Source organism: Eurytemora carolleeae, unplaced genomic scaffold, assembly GCF_000591075.1.
Source record: "Eurytemora carolleeae unplaced genomic scaffold, Eaff_2.0 scaffold778, whole genome shotgun sequence".
NCBI lineage: Eukaryota > Metazoa > Arthropoda > Copepoda > Calanoida > Temoridae > Eurytemora > Eurytemora carolleeae.
The window spans coordinates 64,782-87,767 of NW_019396663.1; the positions used below are offsets into that span (position 1 = coordinate 64,782).

Here is a 22,986-nt window from a genome sequence, read left to right on the forward strand (position 1 = left end):
CATTTATTTAGTTAGTTTTTTGGTGGTCAAAAAAGCAAACTTATCATTAGGCAACTTTGATAATATTTTCATAATTGCAAAAATTTAGGATTTGCGACAATCCTTTTTGTTTAATTCAGGTTGATGTTTATGTTTGTGTTTGTGTTTTTGTTTGTGTGTTTGAGTGTTTGTGTGTTTGTGTGTTTGTGTGTTTGTGTGTTTGTGTTGATGTTGATGTTGATGTTGATGTTGATGTTGATGTTGATGTTGATGTTGATGTTGATGTTGATGTTGATGTTGATGTTAGTATACTTATAGTTTTTTCATATGAAGATAATTTTTGCAATTATAAAAAAAATGATTAATTATAATTTAAATTTACCACAAATGTAGGATAAAAAATAACTAGTCTTTTTAATTGCAATTTTCACTTTTATCTGTTTGCGTTTAAGTCGCCATTTTTAATTGTATTTAAAAAATCGGAGATTTTTCTACTTACGTTGATAGATTTTATTAGAAAGTAAACATCAACATTTTTTCTCAGCAAACAAAATTTTCACCGTCCGTAAATTTTATTCATAAATTACTGAAAATTATAAAAGAATTTATATAATTTAATGCATTGTTTATTATATCGGTTAGATACGCTAAATTAGATTTGAACTTTCACCGCTCCGATATCTCGGCATTGCGAAGGTCTGAAATAGTTTGATAATTAATAAATTAACATCTTTATATATAAAAAAGCTGAGAAACCCAGCTTTGCCTGAAAACTAAATTTTCTCTATATAAGTCGACCAACTCGGTAAGAATTTTCAAGCCAAACTAAGTCGTTTGACTGAGTTTCTCAATCAAAATTTGAGGCAAATTGGTACAGGGGTTCATAAAACATGATGGAACATCTTCTACTTTATATATAGAAGTAGTAATAACTTATTGTTTGAATGTCCGATCATAACTCAGAAACCCCTTGACCGATTTGTTTCAACTTTTGATTGTAGAAGCACGGGAAATGGTGTTTCAATATTCTAAATTGAGTGGGATTACTTTAAAATAAATTTTAGTTAGCAGGCTTGGTAAAAAGCATGAACTTAATTGCTTTATACTTAACAAGTATCAACTTGACTCCGGCATCGGTATCGTGCATGAAATCGTGCAATCGTATCGTGCAATCAGAAGAAACAAATATCGAAACAACTTTTACTTATCTAAGCCAAGTATTTTGGTAAATATTTGTTTTAATATTGAATACGCCATCAGATTCAGATTTATTTGTTCAAGCCTAACGAAAAAAAAATTGTCTTCATTGACTCAATTGTTAATTAAGTTTCAAAAAAGATAAACCATTTGCAGTACACTTGTTGTTAGCTAATATGTTGGGTTTTTGGTAAAAATCCATGCGTGTGCGTGATGTCCATGAAGAGTACAAAACCCAAGGTCATTAAATACACGCCTGCACTTACAAGGATCGATAGTACAGTGTAATATAATATGTAATATATCGTATTTATAATGCCATTTTGAGTTCAAAACAGAAAATTTAGATTAAAAAATGAAATTGTTAATGCAGAAATAATTGCAAGTAATATAAACAAGTGATTTTATTTTCAAATTAGTGATCCAAAGAAAGATTGCCAGGCTGCAAAATTATAGTATTACAATGTGCATCATAGTAAGATAAAGAGTTTAGTAAGTTGGTGAGGTGAAATTAAAGGACAAGGCTTTGCAACACTTTAAAGTCTGTCCAGTCTTGAAAATTTATGCAACTTTTCAAATCTGTTTGGATCTCTGTGAATCGAGTAAATAATTTGCATAAATCTTGAAAAAAAGACATCTATAGTGTTCTATCTGTGTTGTTATTAATCTATGGTAGTAATTATCTATTGCTTGTGATAATTTTAATTCATAAGTGTACAGCGTAATTTTGTAAATATTGAAATTGAATAATTAAACATTCTTATTTTGTAGATTTTTGACTGAAATTGAAAAATGAAAATTTTTACCTCGGACAACAGTTTGGATAGGATAGTGTAGGATCTATCTTCATTATACACTGATACTGAGGGTTCTCTAGTAAACTACTACACCTAGATACATGTACACTGTACAGTTAGGACAGTGTAGGATCTATCTTCATAATACACTGATACTGAGAGTTCTCTAGCAAACCACTACACCTAGATACATGTACACTGTACAGTTAGGATAGAGTAGGATCTATCTTCATAATACACTGATACTGAGGGTTCTCTAGTAAACTGCTACACCTAGGTACATGTACACTTTACAGTTAGGATAGAGTAGGATCTATCTTCATAATACACAGATACTGAGGGTTCTCTAGTAAACTGCTACACCTAGATACATGTACACTGTACAGTTAGGATAGTGTAGGATCTATCTTCATAATACACAGATACTGAGGGTTCTCTAGTAAACTACTACACCTAGATACATGTACACTGTACAGTTTGGATAAAGTAGGATCTATCTTCATAATTTACTGATACTGAGGGTTCTCTAGCAAACTACTACACCTAGATACATGTACACTGTTCAGTTAGGATAGTGTAGGATCTATCTTCATAATTTACTGATACTGATAATTCTTAAGTAAACTGCTACATTGTACACTGTATAGTTAGGATAGGATAGAGTAGAAGCTATCTTCATAATACACTGAAAATTATGAATAAAGGGTAGGTGAACCATTAGTTTGCCAAAATCTGAAACGGAGATTTTTTTCTCGGGAAAAAAAGAGAGTAATACAGAACTATACAGAGGGATACATTATAAAATATATTCCTTGAATTAGGACTACAGTGGGCTACAAAAGGATCTTTAAAGAACCACTCAAGGCCCATGGAGGCCGGGGTAATAAAAGATGGTCCAGGGTGGGGACAAAAATCTTTCCTACATTTTTTTTCGTGTTAATTGACATTATAATGTATTATAATGGTTTCCATGAGTACTTCTGCCAATTTACAATCAAATTAAGGCTTTACTTGAATTACAAAAATGTGTACTCTTTTTAATTCTTAGAGTTGTGATTTTGTTAAAATCAAATTTTCCGAAAAGTGTCTTACCGTTCTACTTCCACCTCCCACTCTCCTTGAAGTGTGATGGCGCACACACCCATTGTACAGGATGGGAGTGTCCAGGTTGACCCGCCCGGCTGGAATCCTTGATCGGTCACGCAGCCACCACTTATAGAGGGGGAGCTAACTTGTCTGCTGTTCGAGGGTGAACCACTTGTATAGGAACCTGATATATAAAGCAGGAATTATTATTGTTATTATTTCTATTATTATCATTTTTATTATTATTATTATCATTTCATTAATATTATTTGTAGTAGTAGTAGTAATAGTATTGTTATTATTATTATTATTATTATTATTATTAATGTTATCATTACTATTATTATTATTGAAAATGTCGAGAGTAAATTTTATCCATGTATTAAAAGCAAACTTAAGAGCATACACTTTCGAATTTTGATAATGATTCTTAAAAGTCGAAAACCACAAAAGGATGAAAGATATTTGAATAAATATCTGGTTTAATGACATTTGAGTGGAATGACCCTTAAAACCTGACCTTGAAAAGGTGACCTAGAATGACCTAGATGCGTGGAACCAGAATGACCTGGATGTGCTGACCCAGAATGATCCGTGAATTTATGTTGTTCGAAAAACAAGTTTACAGTGTTTGTACTGCAAGCAATGATTTATTTAGATTTGATAAAAAAAAATATTAAGAAAATGAGTTTTTGTCACAAACTAAAAATTTTTAATCCTTATATATTTGAAACATGATAGTGTAAAGCTTTGATATTTCAAAATTTGATTATTTGATCTTATAGAATTCATAGTTTGGAATATGGTCAATGACATTGGGTTGCAAAGATATTGGAATTAGAAAATCAGTGTCTGTGACTAAAACTCAATTCCTTTGTTAAAGGTTAAAGGTTAAATGAAAGGGTGTAAAGGCAGAAGCACAAAATGTTTTAGGAGTTGATCGCGACCTATATAAGTTCTATCTGATGTTAAACTATGTCAACGTTATATAATTCTAACACAGTCTCATACCAATTTCTCGAGACAGGAACATTTAAAAGAACCCATATAGTTCGGGATCAACTTCTAAACTGTTTAGGTTTCAGCCTATACAGTATACACCCTTTTATTTTAACTGAACAGTCTTTTTAAATATATAATACCGGAAAGACTTAATTATGGTTAAAATATAAAAATTAGCAAAAATTTTAAAATAAAATTTTTCCCACGTCTTTATTGTTTAATTAGCCGTTGTTAAATATAATAAAATATTTGTATGAAGATGGGGGAAGGCAACCCGCACCCCTTTTACCTCCAACCTGCAGATGACGTCACAAAATAAAATGGGATTTGTGGCAAGCGCTTACCTTTGCCTTCCAACCCTCACCCGTTTTGCCTTCCGTCTCGATTTATATAGGCAGTTATTATAAGTCTAAAAAATGTTTTTATTTCTTTTAGGCAGTGTCAGGCAGGCACGACTGGTTTTAACTAAAAAAATTTAATTGAATTTTTAATAAAATAACTCTTTTATTGATTATAGCATATTCTTTTACTGAATCGCACGCCAAAATACGAGATTTTATTTTTAAAATGATTTTTTCTTGGTGTTCCAAAACTTTTTTCAGGTATATTAACGTCAGCCCATATATACTTAAATATATTGATAAAGAGTATTTTGCGAAAAACCGCATTTGTCTTATGAATACAAATGCGGGTTGGAAGACATACGGGTAATTGTGTAGTAATAGCACAATGCCGCAAATAAGATCTACAATAAAATGTTGTTTGATCAGAATTTTTAAAACTTTCGCTTATTTCAGTGGGGAAATGTTACAAACAAAAAATATGATGAATAAGTTTATTATATAATTGATACCATGAAATCTTTATAAATTTGAATTAATACTGCATTCGTCTATAATGAGCATATACAAATCAAGAAATTTTGCTGGAAGGCAAAACGGTTGAGGGTCGGACGGCATAGGGGTAAGCGCATGCGGCAAATCCCGTTTTGTGACGTCATCTGCGGGTAAAACTGGTGCGGGTTGCCTTCCCCTTTTCGTAGGAAGAACTCTCAATAAACACAAAAATTTCCATGATCAAACCATAGTGATCGCGATAACCAATGTGGGCACATTTTACTTTGTGATTACTATTTTTATATTCTGTATTCATTGGTTTCTCCCAAAGGATGACGACTGTACAGAATTTATTTCGTTTTATTTCTTACATTCCATGGTTGCCTGGGAAACGGCCCTCAGACCCTCAGATCTTTATATTGAAAAAAATTCATGTCGTCATTTAAAGGGTCTATGGGCATAAGCTCAAGTGACCTTTCCGTTATATAATGGCATGTCCGATTTACAGCTGTACCCTGAAGCACTTTGTCTAAACCTGCATAAATCAGATATCCGTGTTTATAATTTTGAAATATAATTATTTTCATTTGTGTTGTCTCTATAAAAGTAAATTTGCGCATTTCTGCTGCAGAAAATAATATAGAAATGATCAGACAAAAACACTGTAAAGTTATAAAAACGACAGTATCTTGTACAGGGTACAGGGTACAGGGTACAGGGTACAGGGTACAGGGTGCAGGGTACAGGGTACAGGGTATCTTGTACAGGGTACAGGGTGCAGGGTACAGGGTACAGGGTATCTTGTACAGGGTACAGGGTACAGGGTATCTTGTACAGGGTACGCCTCTTTGAAAATATTTGAAATCATTTAATATGAATGAAGTATTATTTGGCAACCCTGTGGCTGTGTGTGCATTATTTTAAGACAGTTGCAATATTGCTTATTACATTTTTTCTCAAATATTTTAAACGTTTTACACCTTTTCATCGTTGCAAATTTGTAATTGTACCCATAGAGGGTTTCATAACAAATTCCTTCCGTATTTTTATGAGTTGCAAACTTGCAGTTCTGATTTAAAATATCAGTTGGCGCTAGTTTTATTTGTCTAGTAAATCGTTGTTTTATCATCATATATTCATAGAGTTAGCCAACATAGAGGCGTATACAGGGGTACTATCAGAGTTCACCATATACATAGAGTTAGCCAACATAGAGTTCACCCCTCTGGTTTTTAGGCTCCAACGGGCGCTGAGGCTCCCCCTGGAAAGGAAAGAAATTTAAGCCCCCACTCCCCAACAATTCATATATGCGCCATATTTTATCATTTACGAAATTCACATCAGTTCGAAATTGAGACTTGAAATCCAAATTTTCTAATCTTGCGTTTATAATATTATAATATTATTGCTTCCTGAAGAAATCATCTTGATATTTGGTTTGGAAATCATCTTGATATTTGGTTTGGAAATCATCTTGATATTTGGCTTGGGAATTAACGTTGTTGAAGATCTCTTCCACTTCCGACACATATCCAGGAGAGTTGATGGCAGGATGATCACGCTTAGTTGTATCAAAACTGCTGAATAATGTTGAAGGATTAAATACCTCCTGTTGATATGTGTTCGGTCTGACCATAACAATATACTTATGTTTTAAGTTCAATAAATCTGAATAGTTAAAGGGACTGTAGACGTAATTTAAAGTGACCCTCTATTTAAACCACGGTATTTCCAAACATGCTCTTTAAAATTCAAATGAAAATTTTATTTTCCGTGATTCCCGGAAAATAGATAATAACAACTTTTTAACATAAAAACAGTCAATATTAACTATTAAAACTATGCAAATGTGTAAGAAAATAATTTTCAACAATAAAAATAGGAAAATCTTCATCATCCTTAATCAGACAACGGCTTAAAGGATAACATTGTGAATTGAAACCTAACAAACGGAACGTCCCTTGAAATTCTTTCTACAGTTCCTTTTAGTGATAATTTTTCTACAGTTCCTTTAGTGATAATTTTTCTACAGTTACTTTAAGTGATAATTTTTCTACAGTTCCTTTTAGTGATTGTTAACATTACAGTAAGTAAAAAAGTTTTCAATCAAAATTAAATAAATTGATTAAAAGTACGTTGTTCCTTTGATTTAAAAACGGAGGCTGGTCGGGATTAAACTCTATATATCGTAGTTGAGGTCGTCTTGGTCGTTGAAAATTATGTCTTAGGAACACAGACCTCCTTCACACAATTTCAAATAACTATTTGGAAACTTTTTATGAATAAGATTAAATTTTTTTAAAACTATATTGAACATTTCTTAAAAATTTTGCCAAAATATTTGTTTTCTTGATTGATATAAATGTTCTGATTCCTTCAAACACCAAGATGGTGCCTTAACATAAAGTTTGAGCCAATATTGAATTCATTACAGCTCTATTAAAATGAATATATATTCTCCCTAGATCCCTGTTTGTTTAGAGAGGTACACAAGGTGGGGGGGGGGGGGATATTGGGGTCAGACCCCCCTGGATCATTAAAATCTATGGAAGTCCTGGAAAGAAAAATAAAATAAGCCACCCTGGACACAATCCTGTATACGCCCCTACTGTTAGAATCAACACACACCAAAATATGAACCAGTTAAACCACGTGATTGTAAAATCTAATATTTCTTTTTAATTCCAAAATAATTGAACAAGTTTTGCTAATTGTGTGCATGCAAAACATGAAACTGTTCCTAGTGTAAACAAGGGCGAAGAGTGAAAATAAAAATATTGTTTTTCTTGTGTCGGCACACCTTAACATAATATATATATACGCTCACTAGTTTACGCACAATGAAGAACTGAAGTGGTGCGTAAACTGCGTAAACCAACGCCTGTTGTTGCGACCCCTCAATGGCGTTAAGATCATTTATTAGATACAGTGTGTCTCATAATTTCTTATTGCGGTTTCCAACTGGAAAAGAAACTATACAACAGAGTAAAAAAAAACGTGGTTTTAACGTTTTTTTAAGATGCTTAAAACGACAATATCCTTTCTAAATTGTTGGTCAAAATAAAAATAAGAGTGAACCGTTGTGAATCCGGCTTGCCACTTTTTTTTTAATGGTTGGTAAATAATGGTGTCACCTACAAGTCTGCACTCTACACTCTATATTCTACACTCTATATTCTACACTCTACACTCTGCACTCTGCACTCTACACTCTACACTCTATACTCTACACTTTACACTCTACACTCTATATTCTACACTCTATATTCTACACTCTACACTCTACACTCATCAATTGATCTTGCACCAACTGATCATTAAATAATTGATCTTGCACCATCTGATCATTAATTATTTGATCTTGCACTATCTGATCATTAATTAATTGATCTTGCACCAACTGATCATTAAATGATTGATCTTGCACCAGCTGATCCTTAATTAATTGATCTTGCACCAGCTGATCATTAATTAATTGACCTAGCACCATCTGATCATTAATTAATTGATCTTGCACCAGCTGATCATTTATTAATTGACCTAGCACCATCTGATCTATAAATAATTGTTCTTGCACCATCTTGTAATTAATAAATTGATCTTGCACCAGCTGATCATTAATTAATTGACCTAGCACCATCTGATCATTAAATAATTGATCTTGCACCAGCTGATCATTAAATAATTAATCTTGCACCATCTTGTAATTAATTAATTGATCTTGCACCAGCTGATCGTTAATTAATTGACCTAGCACCATCTGATCATTAAATAATTGATCTTGCACCATCTTGTAATTAATTAATTGATCTAGCATCAGCTGATCATTAATTAAATGTATTTTCTTGTTGTTTATAATTTGTTTCTAAATCCAGGGATAGAATTTATTTTCCACTTGGAACTCTATATCTTCACACTTCATTCATTCTCTAGGACTCTTTAATACTTAACCATTGATATCAAGGTACAGGATACTTCATAAAGGGCGTCCCACTAAATATGAAAATTACAAGCAGATTTTAAAATCGTCTTTGACTTCCGTTAATTGATAAATGGTTAATTGCAATGATTTATCAATTGTACTTATAATACATGCTTTTTAAAATACAGTTTATATTTTTTGTATCTTTAAAATTAACTAAGATATAAGATATTTAAACAATGTCTGTTTAATTGTTAGTATGTACGATCATAACTCATGAACCCCTTGACAGAAATATCTCCGTTCATTTTAAAAAGTTGAAGTCCCAAGATATAGGGGTTTTCAGTGTTAATGATTTCAACTATATATTATTAAAATTGTGATCACAAAAAAGGCTGCGTGCATCAAAGACGATAAGAGAGGGTTACCCCAGGGAGTAAGGATAACTGACGCAGTTCGCCCTACCATATGTTTATGCGTGCTTTGCAGACGGGTACTCCATTTGTATAAAAAATATTCAAAATAGGCTATTGTATACGCGGTAATTGTACATCAGACAAATATTTCTTATACAAATGGAGTACCCGTCTGCAAAGCATGTATAATCATATGGTAGGGCGAACCGCGTCCCTTCTATTCCTTACTCCCTGCTTTAACCCTATAAACGCTGGGGGTCTAAATCTATGCATAGCCTGGAGGCGTTTGTCGCCCCCCCCCCTTAGGAAAAGGCCTTTGAGAATAGGTATAGGGTTGAAATGCATGTTCATAGCCCAATTTTTCAAGGCCAGTTCAAAGAAAAAAAATAGACCGATTACTTTAATAATTTGGGCGCTAAGGAGGGTTGAAAAAAATGCCTTAAAAAGGGTTAAAAAAAAAAATTTTAAATATTTTTTGTTTTAAACAAATCTCAAAGTGTGACTCATGTTTCTACATGAATTTTTCAGGGGCTTTTCAAAATTATAGTTTTTACCCTATAAATTGAAAAAAAAGATTTAACAAAATATCCTTTAAATTACTTTTCATTAAAAGTCACAAAATTTCACGGTGATATTGTCAAAAGTGAGTGCTAGGACAAAAAAAACTAAAGGGGGACGCCAAGTGCCCCCCTCCTCAGCCTGTTTAGGCTTAATGACAGTGAAATTAAAGATTAGTTTTAGTGGCCTTTCCCTTTTATTTGCTACAGTATCTGGTTGAGAGTTGGTCAGTTTTCTAATAGTAGCATAAACCTTGAACTACTGCCTTGCTGATCAATATCTTAAATACCAACTATAGATAACATCCTACAATCTACTGGGGTTTCTAAACTCAAGTCAACAATCTACTGGGGTTTCTAAACTCAAGTCTACAATCTACTGGGGTTTCTAAACTCAAGTCTACAATCTACTGAAGTTTCTAAACTCAAGTCTACAATCTACTGGGGTTTCTAAACTCAAGTCAACAATCTACTGGGGTTTCTAAACTCAAGTCAACAATCTACTGGGGTTTCTAAACTCAAGTATACAATCTACTGGTGTTTTTAAACTCAAGTAAACAATCTACTGGGGTTTCTAAACTCAAGTCAACAATCTACTGGGGTTTCTAAATTCAAGTCAACAATCTACTGGGGTTTCTAAACTCAAGTCAACAATCTACTGGGGTTTCTAAACTCAAGTTAACAATCTACTGGGGTGTCTAAACTCAAATATACAATCTACTGGTGTTTTTAAACTCAAGTCAACAATCTACTGGGGTTTCTAAACTCAAGTATACAATCTACTTTTGTTTTTAAACTCAAGTCAGCAATCTACTGGGGTGTCTAAACTCAAGTATACAATCTACTGGTGTTTTTAAACTCAAGTCAACAATCTACTGGGGTGTCTAAACTCAAGTCAACAATCTACTGGGGTTTCTAAATTCAAGTCAACAATCTACTGGGGTTTCTAACTTCAAGTGAACAATCTACTAGGGTTTCGAAACTCAAGTCAACAATCTACTGGGGTTTCTAAACTCAAGTCAACAATCTACTGGGGTTTCTAAATTCAAGTCAACAATCTACTGGGGTTTCTAAACTCAAGTCTACAATCTACTGGGGTTTCTAAACTCAAGTCTACAATCTACTGGGGTTTCTAAACTCAAGTATACAATCTACTGGGGTTTCTAAACTCAAGTCAACAATCTACTGGGGTTTCTAAACTCAAGTCAGCAATCTACTGGGGTTTCTAACTTCAAGTGAACAATCTACTAGGGTTTCGAAACTCAAGTCAACAATCTACTGGGGTGTCTAAACTCAAGTCTACAATCTACTGGGGTGTCTAAACTCAAGTCTACAATCTACTGGGGTTTCTAAACTCAAGTCTACAATCTACTGGGGTTTCTAAACTCAAGTCAACAATTGTTCAAGGTTCTGTAGTGGATTATCAGTTCAGTTTAATTTTAAAAGTAAAGTTTAACGCCTGATAGTGAAAAATATTTCAGAATATTTTGCAAATGGAAATCTAAGAATAAGTTTAATTTGTTTTACAAACTGAAAAATAATAACTATTTACAATAAATAGAATTTATTTACAAACTATTTTAAACTTTAAAAAAATATCAAACTTAAAGAAACCATGTTCAATAATATTAACTACAATGTTAACTGAAGGACCAAGTATAGTTTTGCTAAAGGTTAACTCGAGTACTAAGTTAATGATTAACAGTAAAATTGAAACGACAACATACATATATAACAACAAACAAAAACAGTTAAACGATTATAGGTTATTTTGTTTTTAAAATATCATCTTGTCCTCATGTTATTATTATAAAACAAGGAAAAGGTTTTTTTTAAACTGTTAAAATTTCGGAAAAAAATCTGTCTTACAAAACATTATCTAAGAAAACGTGTTTGCATTCAAATTATTTGTTCAAAACAGATTTGAGGTTAAAAGTTTGCTTGAAAACGTTTATCTACGGTAGTAGGCGATTATATCAATATAATGAAGACGACTTTTTATTTAAGTTTTAATTGTTAACAAGCCTTTTGCGAATTACAAGTTTACAAGTAAGTAAACAGACTCTTTATTAATTGATAACTTCTCTTTGTTTCCATGTTTTTGTCTATCCATGCTGTTTAGAAGCTTTAAATAATTTAAAATTGAAATCGAAAGTCGTCTTCATTATATTGAAATAACCATTATCACCGTAGTTCCCAGACTGTTGTCTAAGTCTGGTTAAAAGCGTTTATTTAGTTCCCAAGCTGTTGTCTAAGTCTGCTAGAAAACGTTTATCTAGTTCCCAAACTGTTGTCTAAATCTGCTTGAAAACGTTTATTTAGTTCCCAAGCTGTTGTCTAAGTCTGTTAGAAAACGTTTATCTAGTGCCTAAACTTTTGTCTAAGTCTGCTAGAAAACATTTATCTGGTGCCTAAACTTTTGTCTAAGTCTGCTAGAAAACATTTATCTAGTTCCTAAACTTTTGTCTAAGTCTGCTAGAAAACGTTTATCTAGTTACTAAACTGTTGTCTAAATCTGCTTGAAAGCGTTTATCTAGTTACTAAACTGTTGTCTAAATCTGCTTGAAAGCGTTTATCTAGTTCCCAAACTGTTGTCTAAATCTGCTGCAGGAAAGGAATGTTCTATAAGCTTGAAGGCACTGTATGGACACTGAACGGTAAAAAGAACATTTAAAAAGAGTTGAGAGAAAAAAATTTAAAATTAGTTGTAGATTCTTCTATTGCAAAAGAAGACAATTAGCAAATGTTTATAAAAAAAAATTCCAATTTCATTTTTTTTCTTTCTAAATGTTCCCTGAGGATACGCTAGATCACATTTACCAATATGCTCACCGTGTCTTCTACAATAAAAGGACAGTGAGATACATTAACCTGTGGAATAGAAAACAACATTTTAGCAGATCCTAAGCGTATTTGATGTTGTTAAAAGTAAATATTTTTATCATTTGCTTCGAAATCAACTTATTAAAAGAAAAAAATTCCTGTGTTTCGTATTTATCTGACTATCTATCAAAACTTTAGTTTAACAGTCATCTTCCAATTCCACAGTTTTATAATCCCACTGTTCATGAAGTAAATTAGCTAATATAAAGAGCAGGAACTCCAATACATTGTTTACATATAAACTGTATTACAGTTCCTGGGAGGAATGTAAACAAATTCAGTGCTGCTAGCTTAATGGTTAGACTGAGTTCTGTTTTTATTCCTTCCAGAAATTGTAGTTTTCACATAAAATTCCCTAGAAGAGGCATGGTTCATTTGGCGTACCGTACCGTTTTGCCTTTTAAAGTCTGTGTAATTGTACTGTACAGCTTACGGCCCGATGCTTGAAATGAACCGAAGTTAACGTGTGTAAACTGGTTTTGTAAACAAAGATATTGTGTTTCTGAAGGATAAAAATCAATCCATAGAAAAATCTTTTCTAATAATAAACAAGGTCTTCAAGATTTTTGAAGGTAAAAAAATCTCCCAATTTATAAACAATAACAAACTCGTTTGTAAAAGTGTTTAATTTGAATTTTTTCAAAATTAAATTCGAGAATGTTTTCTTTAATCCGTTTCACCTCATTTAACAACTTCTAAACTTGTGTGTATAAAAAATAAGAAAAATTTTCACCTCGCAGCAATATATTCATACAGTTCTTGAGTATCCGACATACTATAATCAAGCCTAAAATAATTCTTTTTTAATCCAATCCATATTGTATGCTAAAATAATTGTGTTTTTAATCCAATTCACATTGTATGCTAAAATTTTGTGATTAAAAACTTAGGATTTGTGGTGAGTCTAAGCTTTCTTTTCGTAAAGAATGTTTACACCAGGTTTTATTCAAGAAAGTACATTTCGACATTTTTGTCAAGAATTATTGTTCTGAATGTCTATGGAAGTATGCTGGTTTTACCGGAAACTGGAAACATGTATTCAACTCCAAGTCAAGATAAAGTAAATGAACTCTGACATTTAGTCAATTTAGAACACAGGAGGAAAATATTTCTTTTTAGAAACTCAAAACCTTTAAATCATAAGATTCTTTTTCCAGTGGACAAATAGTGCAAAATGGTATAAAAAGTGTTTTAAATCTAAGTTTATTTTAAATTTTTAATTTATATTTTTAAAATATATTTATATTCAAAATATGCAATTTAGAGAAAACGTGGAATACTTAATTACTATAATCTCAAAAAGTTTAGTAAATTATAGGGAGCAAAAAAAAAATTATTTCATTTATGCGTTATCACTGGAAACTCATCTAGATTTCATACTACAAACATCTAGATTTTATACTACACAAACATCTAAATTTCATACTATACAAACATCTAGATTTCATACTGTACAAACATCTAGATTTCATACTATACAAACATCTAGATTTCATACTACAAACATCTAGATTTCATACTATACAAACATCTAGATTTCATATTACAAACATTTAGATTTCATACTGTACAAACATCTAGATTTTATACTATAAAAAACATCTAGTTTTCATACTATACAAACATCTAGATTTCATACTATACAAACATCTAGATTTCATACTACAGACATCTAGATTTCATATTACAAACATCTAGATTTTATACTACAAACATCTAGATTTCATACCACAAACATCTAGATTTCATACTATACAAGTATCTAGATTTCATACTATAAAGATCTAGATTTCATACTATACAAACATCTAGATTTTATACTATACAAACATCTAGTTTTCATACTATACAAACATCTAGTTTTCATACTATACAAACATCTAGATTTCATACTACAAACATCTAGGTTTCATACTGCAAACATCTAGATTTCATACTATACAAACATCTAGATTTCATACTACAAACATCTAGATTTCATACTATACAAACATCTAGATTTCATACTACAAACATCTAGATTTCATACTATAGAAACATCCAGATTTCATACTACAAACATCTAGATTTCATACTATACAAAAATCTANGTTTTTTCTATTGTTTATAATAATAAAAATAATTCATTTCTTCACAAACATCTAGATTTCATATTATACAAACATTTAGATTTCATACTACACAAAAATCTAGATTTTATACTATACACACATCTAGATTTCATACTGTACAAACATCTAGATTTCACACTATACAAACATCTAGATTTCACACTATACAAACATCTAGATTTCACACTATACAAACATCTAGATTTCATACTATTAAACAAACTTACGTAGTTTGAAATAATGATTTTAACATATCTTAAAAATACTTATTCGGAACTTGGAGTTTTGTTTGAAACATGCAAAATGAGTTATTTTTGTAGTTTTCCTGATTCAGGATTCAGGATTCAGGTTTGTATAAACCCTTTAAATCTTTATCAGAGCAGTAATGAGGAAACTTTTTCTATTAAAATAATTTTGTTGAATTCTGTAAAATTCCTTCAGTATCATAACTATATTGATCCGCAAGTTACTTTCATAATGAAACCAGTATTGAAAACTAACAATTTAAGAAAGAAAATCTTCATAATTTTTACTTTCAGAATAAAGTATAAGCTGTTGATCTCTGTAAACAGGGGGTCACTTGAGATTATGTCTACAGTTGATTTCATTACTTACAAGAGCAGGGTTTCCATTGCTTTCCCCACAAGACCATCGTGGTTTAGACCTCTGGATTCAGCTAGCTCACAAATAGTTCTCAAAACACAAGCCTTTCCGTCAAAACCAAACCTTTAATAATAATAATAATAAGAATAATAATAATGAATATGATAATAATAATAATAATAATAAATATGATAATAATAATAGTAATAGTTCAATATAATTCATTTGATCTTTATTTTCTAGCTATATTTAAAGGGTTGACGCTCAAGAACTAAGTGGAGAGTATCGTATCCTCATTGAGAGAAACTTGCCTTTTGTGTTTTTAACTTTTTTCAATTCTAATTTATAAATTGAATGCAGTATGGTAAAAATGCTGATTTAAATTGAAAAAACTTTATATACAGGGTGTCCCACGAAACATTAAAGTTGGTGAATAGTTTTGAATGTCTTCTTCCACATACTGTATTAGATATTAAAGACTTTTAGCCGTTTATTTCTTAAAAAAAAGTTTAACTCACATATTTTTTACAGTGAAATCAATTTTACTATAATATAACTGTCATATAATAAATGTTATTAGTCTCTTTACTATCAAACAATTTATCAAATTATGGAAGAAGACATTTTAAACTATTCACCAACTGTCATGTTTCGTATCTGTAATTAGGATGTGTTCATGAGATGGTAATACTAAGAAATTTAACTTCATGAAAGCGGTAAACTCACCACGACAGATATTATAATTTGTGTTTAAAAAGCAACTTACTTGGAGAGGAAGTTTTCTGCCATCTGGTAAAGTGTTGAATGGTCGTCTTCAACTCGTCGTATAGAAGATTTCTGTTTAGTTGGTAAACTGTAGGAGAAGGGCAGAGTTATATCAAGGGTAGAACCTGAACAGAATATAAGTGAATATATTTACAAAATAATGTATGTGGGGGTCCAAAAAATAATAGATGTGTCGACTTTAATATCGTCTTCAACCTAAAAATATTGTTACTTAAGTTTCAGTTTAAAAACGGAATTACAGTGAACCCCTTAATAACGAATACATCAAAAGAATTCATCAAATGTCGTATTCTTCACTTTCTGATAATGGAATGTTGCAGATATTTAGTTATTTAATTAAATGATTATATGGAACTCTTTAAAACTGTTCTCGCATAATCATGGCTATTTATTTATTTTCGCAAATACTGAAATTTACGTAATATAGTATAAAACTCATTGAAAAATTGTCAAGACGACATTTGATAAATTCTTCCGATGTATTCGTTATTAAGGGTTTCACTGTACAAAAAGTTTTATGTTCAAGAGGGTTGTTAATTAAAAACTTTCATTTAGCGCAACTTTAAGGGTTGTGAAATGGGAGGCCAGGGGGAGGGGTTATTAATAGCTTATTGTAAAAATGTTCTAATATAGTTGTAAGCTTCTCGTCCGAGAGCCGGATATTCGTAGGGGAGGTTGGGAATAAATAGAGCATGGGGAAATCTCCTCCTCGTATGTTGCTTCCGGGTCTTAAAACCTGTTTCCTCGAGGGTTGAGATTGGGACAGAGAGACTAAACTCCAGGTTTATCTCCGAACCTTCAGGAAGAGAATTGATTAAAGAGCGTTTACTCCGGACCCAACCCTGAACCATGAACACGGGGTTCTAGATTTTTGTTCCAAAACAATTTGGAAACTCCTCTAGATTTAATTCAAATTTAATTTTAAATGAAAATCCGAAAAAAAGCTTCTATTTTGATATGTCTAAAAAACTTATCGCTCAATTACTGTAATTTTTTAATCCTATACATCTTTGCAACCTGGTGATTTAAACCTTAAAAAATCAAACATTGAGAAGTTAATCTTTTACTATATCAAAGGTTTTATCAACATAAACTATTAAGGTCTACGGCATCAAATTTCAAAAATACAGTTTGAGGCGAGTCCTTTTCGAAACACAATTTATTCTGATAAAAACATTTTGTTTTGTAAACCCTCGTATTTCCTTATTTCCTTGTTGTTAGTAGTGTTAGTTGTGGGATTATCCGAAATGTGAAACCGTTGAACTTGTGGATTTGGCCCTGTGCTACTTTGTTTTATCTTGGGAGAAGAAGTTTATTAATGTCGTCGTCCAGGAAAAGGGTTCAGAGATTAGAAATAACAAGTTAATTTGCCAAGTCAGTTTTGTAAATCCAAGTGTTAAAGTAAAGTTGCTTTAACTTCCCTTTTAAAGTGACCGAAGACGTATTTTTGAGAAAAGAACACTTTTTTGCAAAAACAAAATAAAGGTTTAAATGGTACCGTTGTGAATAGGGAATATTCATCTTTAAATAGAAAAACAGTCAGAATTAAAACGACATTCTCTTTATATGAATCCGCAGACCGCAAATCTCTTTTATCGAGAAACCACAATTATGTGAACGGTCCCTTTAAAGTTTCATATTTTTAATGTCTAAAAAGAGGAAAGTCTCATATTTGTCAGGCTGCCATGATCTTGTAAAATAAAATAATTCTCCCTGAGTGATGAGCAATAATAAGATGGTTAATATAAATAGGTTAGTCATTTGAACTCTCTGAAATAGGTAAACATACAATCGTCGTCGTGGATATCAATACAAAAAAGACGACTTTAATTCTTGTGTTCTCCCAAGCTTTTAAATTTTTTAGATAAACATAAACATGGAAATAAAGAGAAACTGACAATTTGCAGCTTCTCTTTGTTTACTTGAAAGCTTTTAATCTGGAAAAAGCTTGTTATGAAATCAAAACTTAAACAGAAAAGTCGTCTTCGTTTATTGATATGAACGCCGACCACTGTATTAAAATGTATTTCCGTGCATAACCGTCTTGAAAGGAAACAGCATATGAACTTTTATGTGTATTTGATCTATATATGATGCTGCTTATACAACCTCTGCATATAGGTGTTTCCATGCTTAGGTAAAAAAAAACTTACTTAAGTTGCTTTAAAATGAGCATGCTTAAGTGAATAACGTAAACTGATGATTTAAGATTGCAAAAGAACTTGCGTTACATGCATTGCACTGGTTTAAGATCAATTTACATCCGACTGTTAATTGTCATACTAATTTTACAGGGACTCTTACATCAACCAATTTTAACTTAACAACTACATTAATTTTAAATCAACTACATTAATTTTAAATTAACTACATTAATTTTAAATTAACTACATTAATTTTAAATCAACTACATTAATTTTAAATTAACTTACATTCAACAATTAAAAAAATTTTAGACGAAATTTCAAGTGAACCTCCATTTAAGTGGTATTTCCGATTGAACACTGGTTTAAGAAGTTAACTTACATACATCAAGGAACTTGCAGACTGGTAAAGGAAGGGATACAGTGTTAAGACTCATGATCTTAGTTCCCTCCAGGAACCCGGAGAGAGTTCTAGTAAGCATACTGGAACTATGTTTGCTCGAGGCTTTTTTATATCCTGTCTCTGCGCTATAGAAATGCTGGGAGGTAGTGAAGGTTGGTGGAGGGGGTAGGTAGGTAGGTACTTCGGTGGGAGTAGAGTAGGTAGGTAAACTATTAGGGGTCAAGTAGGTAGGTAGACTGTTAGGGGTCAGGTAGGTGGGTATATTTGTTGGTTTCATATAGAAGTTGGAGAGCTCAGACTGTTTCTCCAGGTACAAGTCAAAGTAGTCATTGTGAAATCTTTTGGTTTTCTCTAGGGGTCCATCCAGGGTACCGTCCAGTAAGGTTCCGTCTAGTGTTTCATATATTCATTCCTTAAAACCGTCATGAAGAATCTTTTGGATCTTCTTATTAAAATACCATCTATTCTGTGAGGCTAAAATTGTGGTTATTCGTCATTAATTGTACGTGCTACCTCTAAACTAATTAGAATTAGTATTGTACAACCGCAAAACCAAATAAAATTAGTATTTAGGTACCATATCTAAACTAATTATAATTAGTATTGCGCTACCTATAAACCAACAAGAATTAGTATTGTGCTATACCTCTAAATCAACAAGAATTAGTATTGTGCTATACCTCTAAACCAACAAGAATTAGTATTGTTCTATACCTCTAAACCAGCAAGAATTAGTATTGTGATACCTCTGAATCAATTATAGGCCGTTTATTTGTTTTTAAGGGGATTATTGCACAGTTCTAAAGATGCCAGAGCTGAAAACTTTAGAATGGGATATCCTGAATCCCGATCGCTTAATCTGAGTAACACTTTTAATTTTCTTCCTAATCCTCTCTTTTTGATACCCCTACTCGATAAAAGTTACGTTTGATAACAATTACAGATAGTATGCTATATTGATTGGATAATACCGATCAAGCATTGATCTCGATATCCATCATGCAAAAGTTTTCAGCTCAGTGAAAGTACCATTTAACTTTGTATGTTATGATTGTGAACATATAAATATGATAAAATAAATGTCATTAAATCAACACTGGACTTATATCAAAGAGAAGAAACTATAGGCTAAGTATATATATCAATGGTTAAATAAATAAATATATAACATAAAACATTTAGATACTGTGGTAGGCGATAATAATAATATAATCAAGATTACTTTTGATTTTACTTTTAAACAGCATGAATACACAAAAACATGGAAATACAGAGAAGCTGTCAATCAAAAAAGCTTCTCTTTAATTGCTTGTAAACTTGTAATTTGAACTATAGGCTTTTATATATACTATTTTACCGTCAGCTTAGATTCCCATTAAGAACCACTTTTTCTGGTTCAGTTTATTATTAGTAAATTAGTAATTGTGCTACCTTAATAAACTAATTATTACAGTTCTACCTTAATAAACTAGTTTATAAATACTGTGCTATCTTAATAAACTAGTGTATTAGTATTGTGCTACCCTAATAAACTAGTTTATAAGTACTGTGCTATCTTAATAAACTAGTGTATTATGTGCTACCCTAATAAACTAGTTTATAAGTACTGTGCTATCTTAATAAACTAGTTTATAAGTACTGTGCTATCTTAATAAACTAGTGTATTAGTATTGTGCTACCCTAATAAACTAGTTTATAAGTACTGTGCTATCTTAATAAACTAGTTTATTAGTATTGTGCTACCCTAATAAACTATTTTTTTAAGGTTGTGCTACCTAATTACAGTTAAACCGTAAATGAGCTGCATACATCGAAAGAATTTATCAAATGTCGTCTTGACAATTTTTCAATGGGTATTTGCGAAAATAAATAAATAGCCATGAATATGCGGGAACAGTTTTAAAGAATTCAATTTAATCATTTAAAAACTTAATATCTGGAACATTCCATTATCAGAAAGTGAAGAATACGACATTTGATTAATTCTTTCGATGTATGGCTTATTTAGGCTTTATTTGTATTATAGTTCTACCTTAATGAACTAGTTTATTAGTAATTGTGCTACATTAATAAACTAATCATCATAGTTCTACCTGGAATAAACTAGTTTATTAGTATTGTGCGAGCATAATAAGCAAGTTATTATAGGTCTACTATATTAAACTAGTTTATTAGTAATTGTGTTACATTAATAAACTAATCATCATAGTTCTACCTGGAATAAACTAGTTTATTAGTATTGTGCGCTAGCATAATAAGCAAGTTATTATAGGTCTTCTATATTAAACTAGTTTATTAGTAATTGTGCTACATTAATAAACTAATCATTATAGTTCTACCTGGAATAAACTAGTTTATTAGTATTGTGCGCTAGCATAATAAACAAGTTATTATAGGTCTACTATATTAAACTAGTTTATTAGTAAAGACCTTTTAAACCTAAAAATTTTTCTTTCTTTTTTTGCTTTAATAAAAACTAAAATTAGTATTGTGCTATAACTGTACTCACTAATTAAAACTGTTTAAAAGTGTTTTATCTAACTCTAGTATATGTGAAAAAGCATAAACAAAAACAATATATGCCTTGAGTAACATTATTTGAGAGTGCCGCGGTGAAAAAGTAAGATATAACGACGATCTGTTCACTATTTAATCCCATGCTTCTGAAATATTTACAACAAAATTTAACGACAGAAACATAACCTAGGTCTCTCATGCAGAGAAATAATTATATATAATATTATCATGGGGATAGTTTATGTTTTTTGAGATTTACATAATTATTCATTTTCTTATTTAGTTTTATAACTAACAGCCAATCTGATCGCTCGAAATGTATTAATGAAGGTTAGATTTACTTTCCGTCTCATAATAAAGATTTTGCCAGAAAACCATATTTTTATTTGAATTTCGTGGATTTCATAATTTTAAGTTAACATCCTAATGTAATTATATTTAGCAGTTAATTGTAATGGTAAAAATAAAAAACAAATATTAAATAATTTAAAAATAAACTGAGAAAGCATTGGAAATCCGCTAAATTTAGAAGAATTCAAAAGATTCAAAAATATTAGAATTAGGTTCAACTTAAAATTGGTGAAAAGTCTCTTTAAATTCTTACTATATTCTAAAATATTCCCAAATATCAGAACTTTTGTGTGAATATTATTAATCTTGAACACTAGAGTAGGATATCCAATGTGGACACTTTTAATTTGAGGATAAATGCTTGATCCCTCAATAATCCCTTTCAAATTGGTATGAACACAACGGGATATCGAAGAGGAATTAAAATAATCCGAAGATCAGTATTTGGAGATCAACGCTTGGTCCCTAGATTTACAGTTCTGACTTCATGTAAATACAAGTAAACAGATGCTGTAAATACAAGTAAACAGATGCTGTAAATACAAGTAAACAGATGCTGTAAATACAAGTAAACAGATGCTGTAAATACAAGTAAACAGATGCTGTAAATACAAGTAAACAGATGCTGTAAATACACGTAAACAGATGCTGTAAATACAAGTATACAGATGCTGTAAGTACAAGTAAACAGATTCTGTAAATACAAGTAAACAGATGTTGTAAATACAAGTAAACAGATGTTGTAAATACAAGTAAACAGATGCTGTAAGTAGTAAGCACAAGTAAACAGATGCTGTAAATACAAGTAAACAGATGCTGTAAATACAAGGAAAAAGTGTGAAAATAAATGTGGAGATGTGAACGGTGCAGAAACAGTATCGTAACTAGAATCCACTAGTATACACAGTCTCCTAATATACAACTCTTTTAATTAGCAGACATGATACTCTTCAGTTCACATGAAAACACTGAACAAGGAAATACAGAAATATCTTTTCTTTCAAGAATCGTGGAAATATTTTATCTTTTGTTTTGTTTTAGCAGGGAAACCGGAAAACAATGAATAAAGATTGCATAAAATACGGGGAAGTATGTTTTCAAGCTAATTTTGTGATTTAAGCTTTGTGTATTGAAAATCTGTTTATAACTAAGAAAATAAACCAGTCATTTTTATTCCTAATTCAGCATTTTTATATCATATATATATATATATATATATTTCAGTTTTTAACTTCACATTTTTATTAAAAAAGAATTATACTAAACATAATGTTTCACGTCTATCATGACGATCCTCAGTAGCTAGAATTATATTTATTATAAATTAACACGATCAATAATAATCTAAATTTATCATATTTTTTTAAACGTATTGAACTCCGGCAGAAATGTCGCT

General features: G+C 31.2%; 2 protein-coding genes across 4 annotated transcripts; both read right to left on the bottom strand.

Annotated features, from left to right (window-relative positions):
• Nucleotides 1-214: 214 nt before the first annotated feature.
• LOC111707075 (uncharacterized) lies at nucleotides 215-7,745 on the bottom strand. 2 transcript variants are annotated; one of them, XM_023480075.1, is made up of 7 exons: nucleotides 7,638-7,745; nucleotides 7,040-7,138; nucleotides 6,310-6,525; nucleotides 3,628-3,695; nucleotides 3,066-3,243; nucleotides 1,983-2,066; nucleotides 215-677 (listed from the first exon to the last, which is right to left on the bottom strand). In XM_023480075.1, the coding sequence occupies exons 1-7, from the start codon at nucleotides 7,703-7,705 to the stop codon at nucleotides 632-634; spliced, it is 759 nt and encodes a 252-aa protein (XP_023335843.1). In that variant the 5' UTR covers nucleotides 7,706-7,745; the 3' UTR covers nucleotides 215-631. The 2 variants fall into 2 exon arrangements, with proteins under 2 accessions (XP_023335843.1, XP_023335842.1); XM_023480074.1 differs by having other exon boundaries at nucleotides 3,580-3,695.
• Nucleotides 7,746-11,625: 3,880 nt separating this feature from the next.
• LOC111707078 (uncharacterized) lies at nucleotides 11,626-19,597 on the bottom strand. 2 transcript variants are annotated; one of them, XM_023480077.1, is made up of 6 exons: nucleotides 18,702-19,597; nucleotides 16,156-16,279; nucleotides 15,402-15,512; nucleotides 13,409-13,462; nucleotides 12,587-12,632; nucleotides 11,626-12,442 (listed from the first exon to the last, which is right to left on the bottom strand). In XM_023480077.1, exons 1-6 carry the CDS (start codon nucleotides 18,997-18,999, stop codon nucleotides 12,365-12,367), a joined length of 711 nt encoding a protein of 236 aa, XP_023335845.1. In that variant the 5' UTR covers nucleotides 19,000-19,597; the 3' UTR covers nucleotides 11,626-12,364. The 2 variants fall into 2 exon arrangements, with proteins under 2 accessions (XP_023335845.1, XP_023335846.1); XM_023480078.1 differs by lacking the exon at nucleotides 18,702-19,597 and adding an exon at nucleotides 16,912-18,072.
• Nucleotides 19,598-22,986: the final 3,389 nt, after the last annotated feature.

What these genes read in the sequence shown, in the direction of transcription:
- LOC111707075 (XM_023480074.1), bottom strand. Translation starts at nt 7,705, where the DNA reads ATGTTAAGGTGTGCCGACACAAGAAAAACAATATTTTTATTTTCACTC. An exon ending in TATCAAGATGATTTCTTCAG is followed by an intron (nt 3,696 to 6,309) that starts GAAGCAATAATA and finishes CATTGCTTGCAG; the next exon opens with TACAAACACTGTAAACTTGT. An exon ending in TTCTAGGTCACCTTTTCAAG is followed by an intron (nt 3,244 to 3,579) that starts GTCAGGTTTTAA and finishes TTTATATATCAG; the next exon opens with GTTCCTATACAAGTGGTTCA.
- LOC111707078 (XM_023480077.1), bottom strand. Translation starts at nt 18,999, where the DNA reads ATGAAACCAACAAATATACCCACCTACCTGACCCCTAACAGTCTACCT. An exon ending in GCAATGGAAACCCTGCTCTT is followed by an intron (nt 13,463 to 15,401) that starts GTAAGTAATGAA and finishes GAATTATTTTAG; the next exon opens with GCTTGATTATAGTATGTCGG. An exon ending in GTGATCTAGCGTATCCTCAG is followed by an intron (nt 12,443 to 12,586) that starts GGAACATTTAGA and finishes TTTACCGTTCAG; the next exon opens with TGTCCATACAGTGCCTTCAA.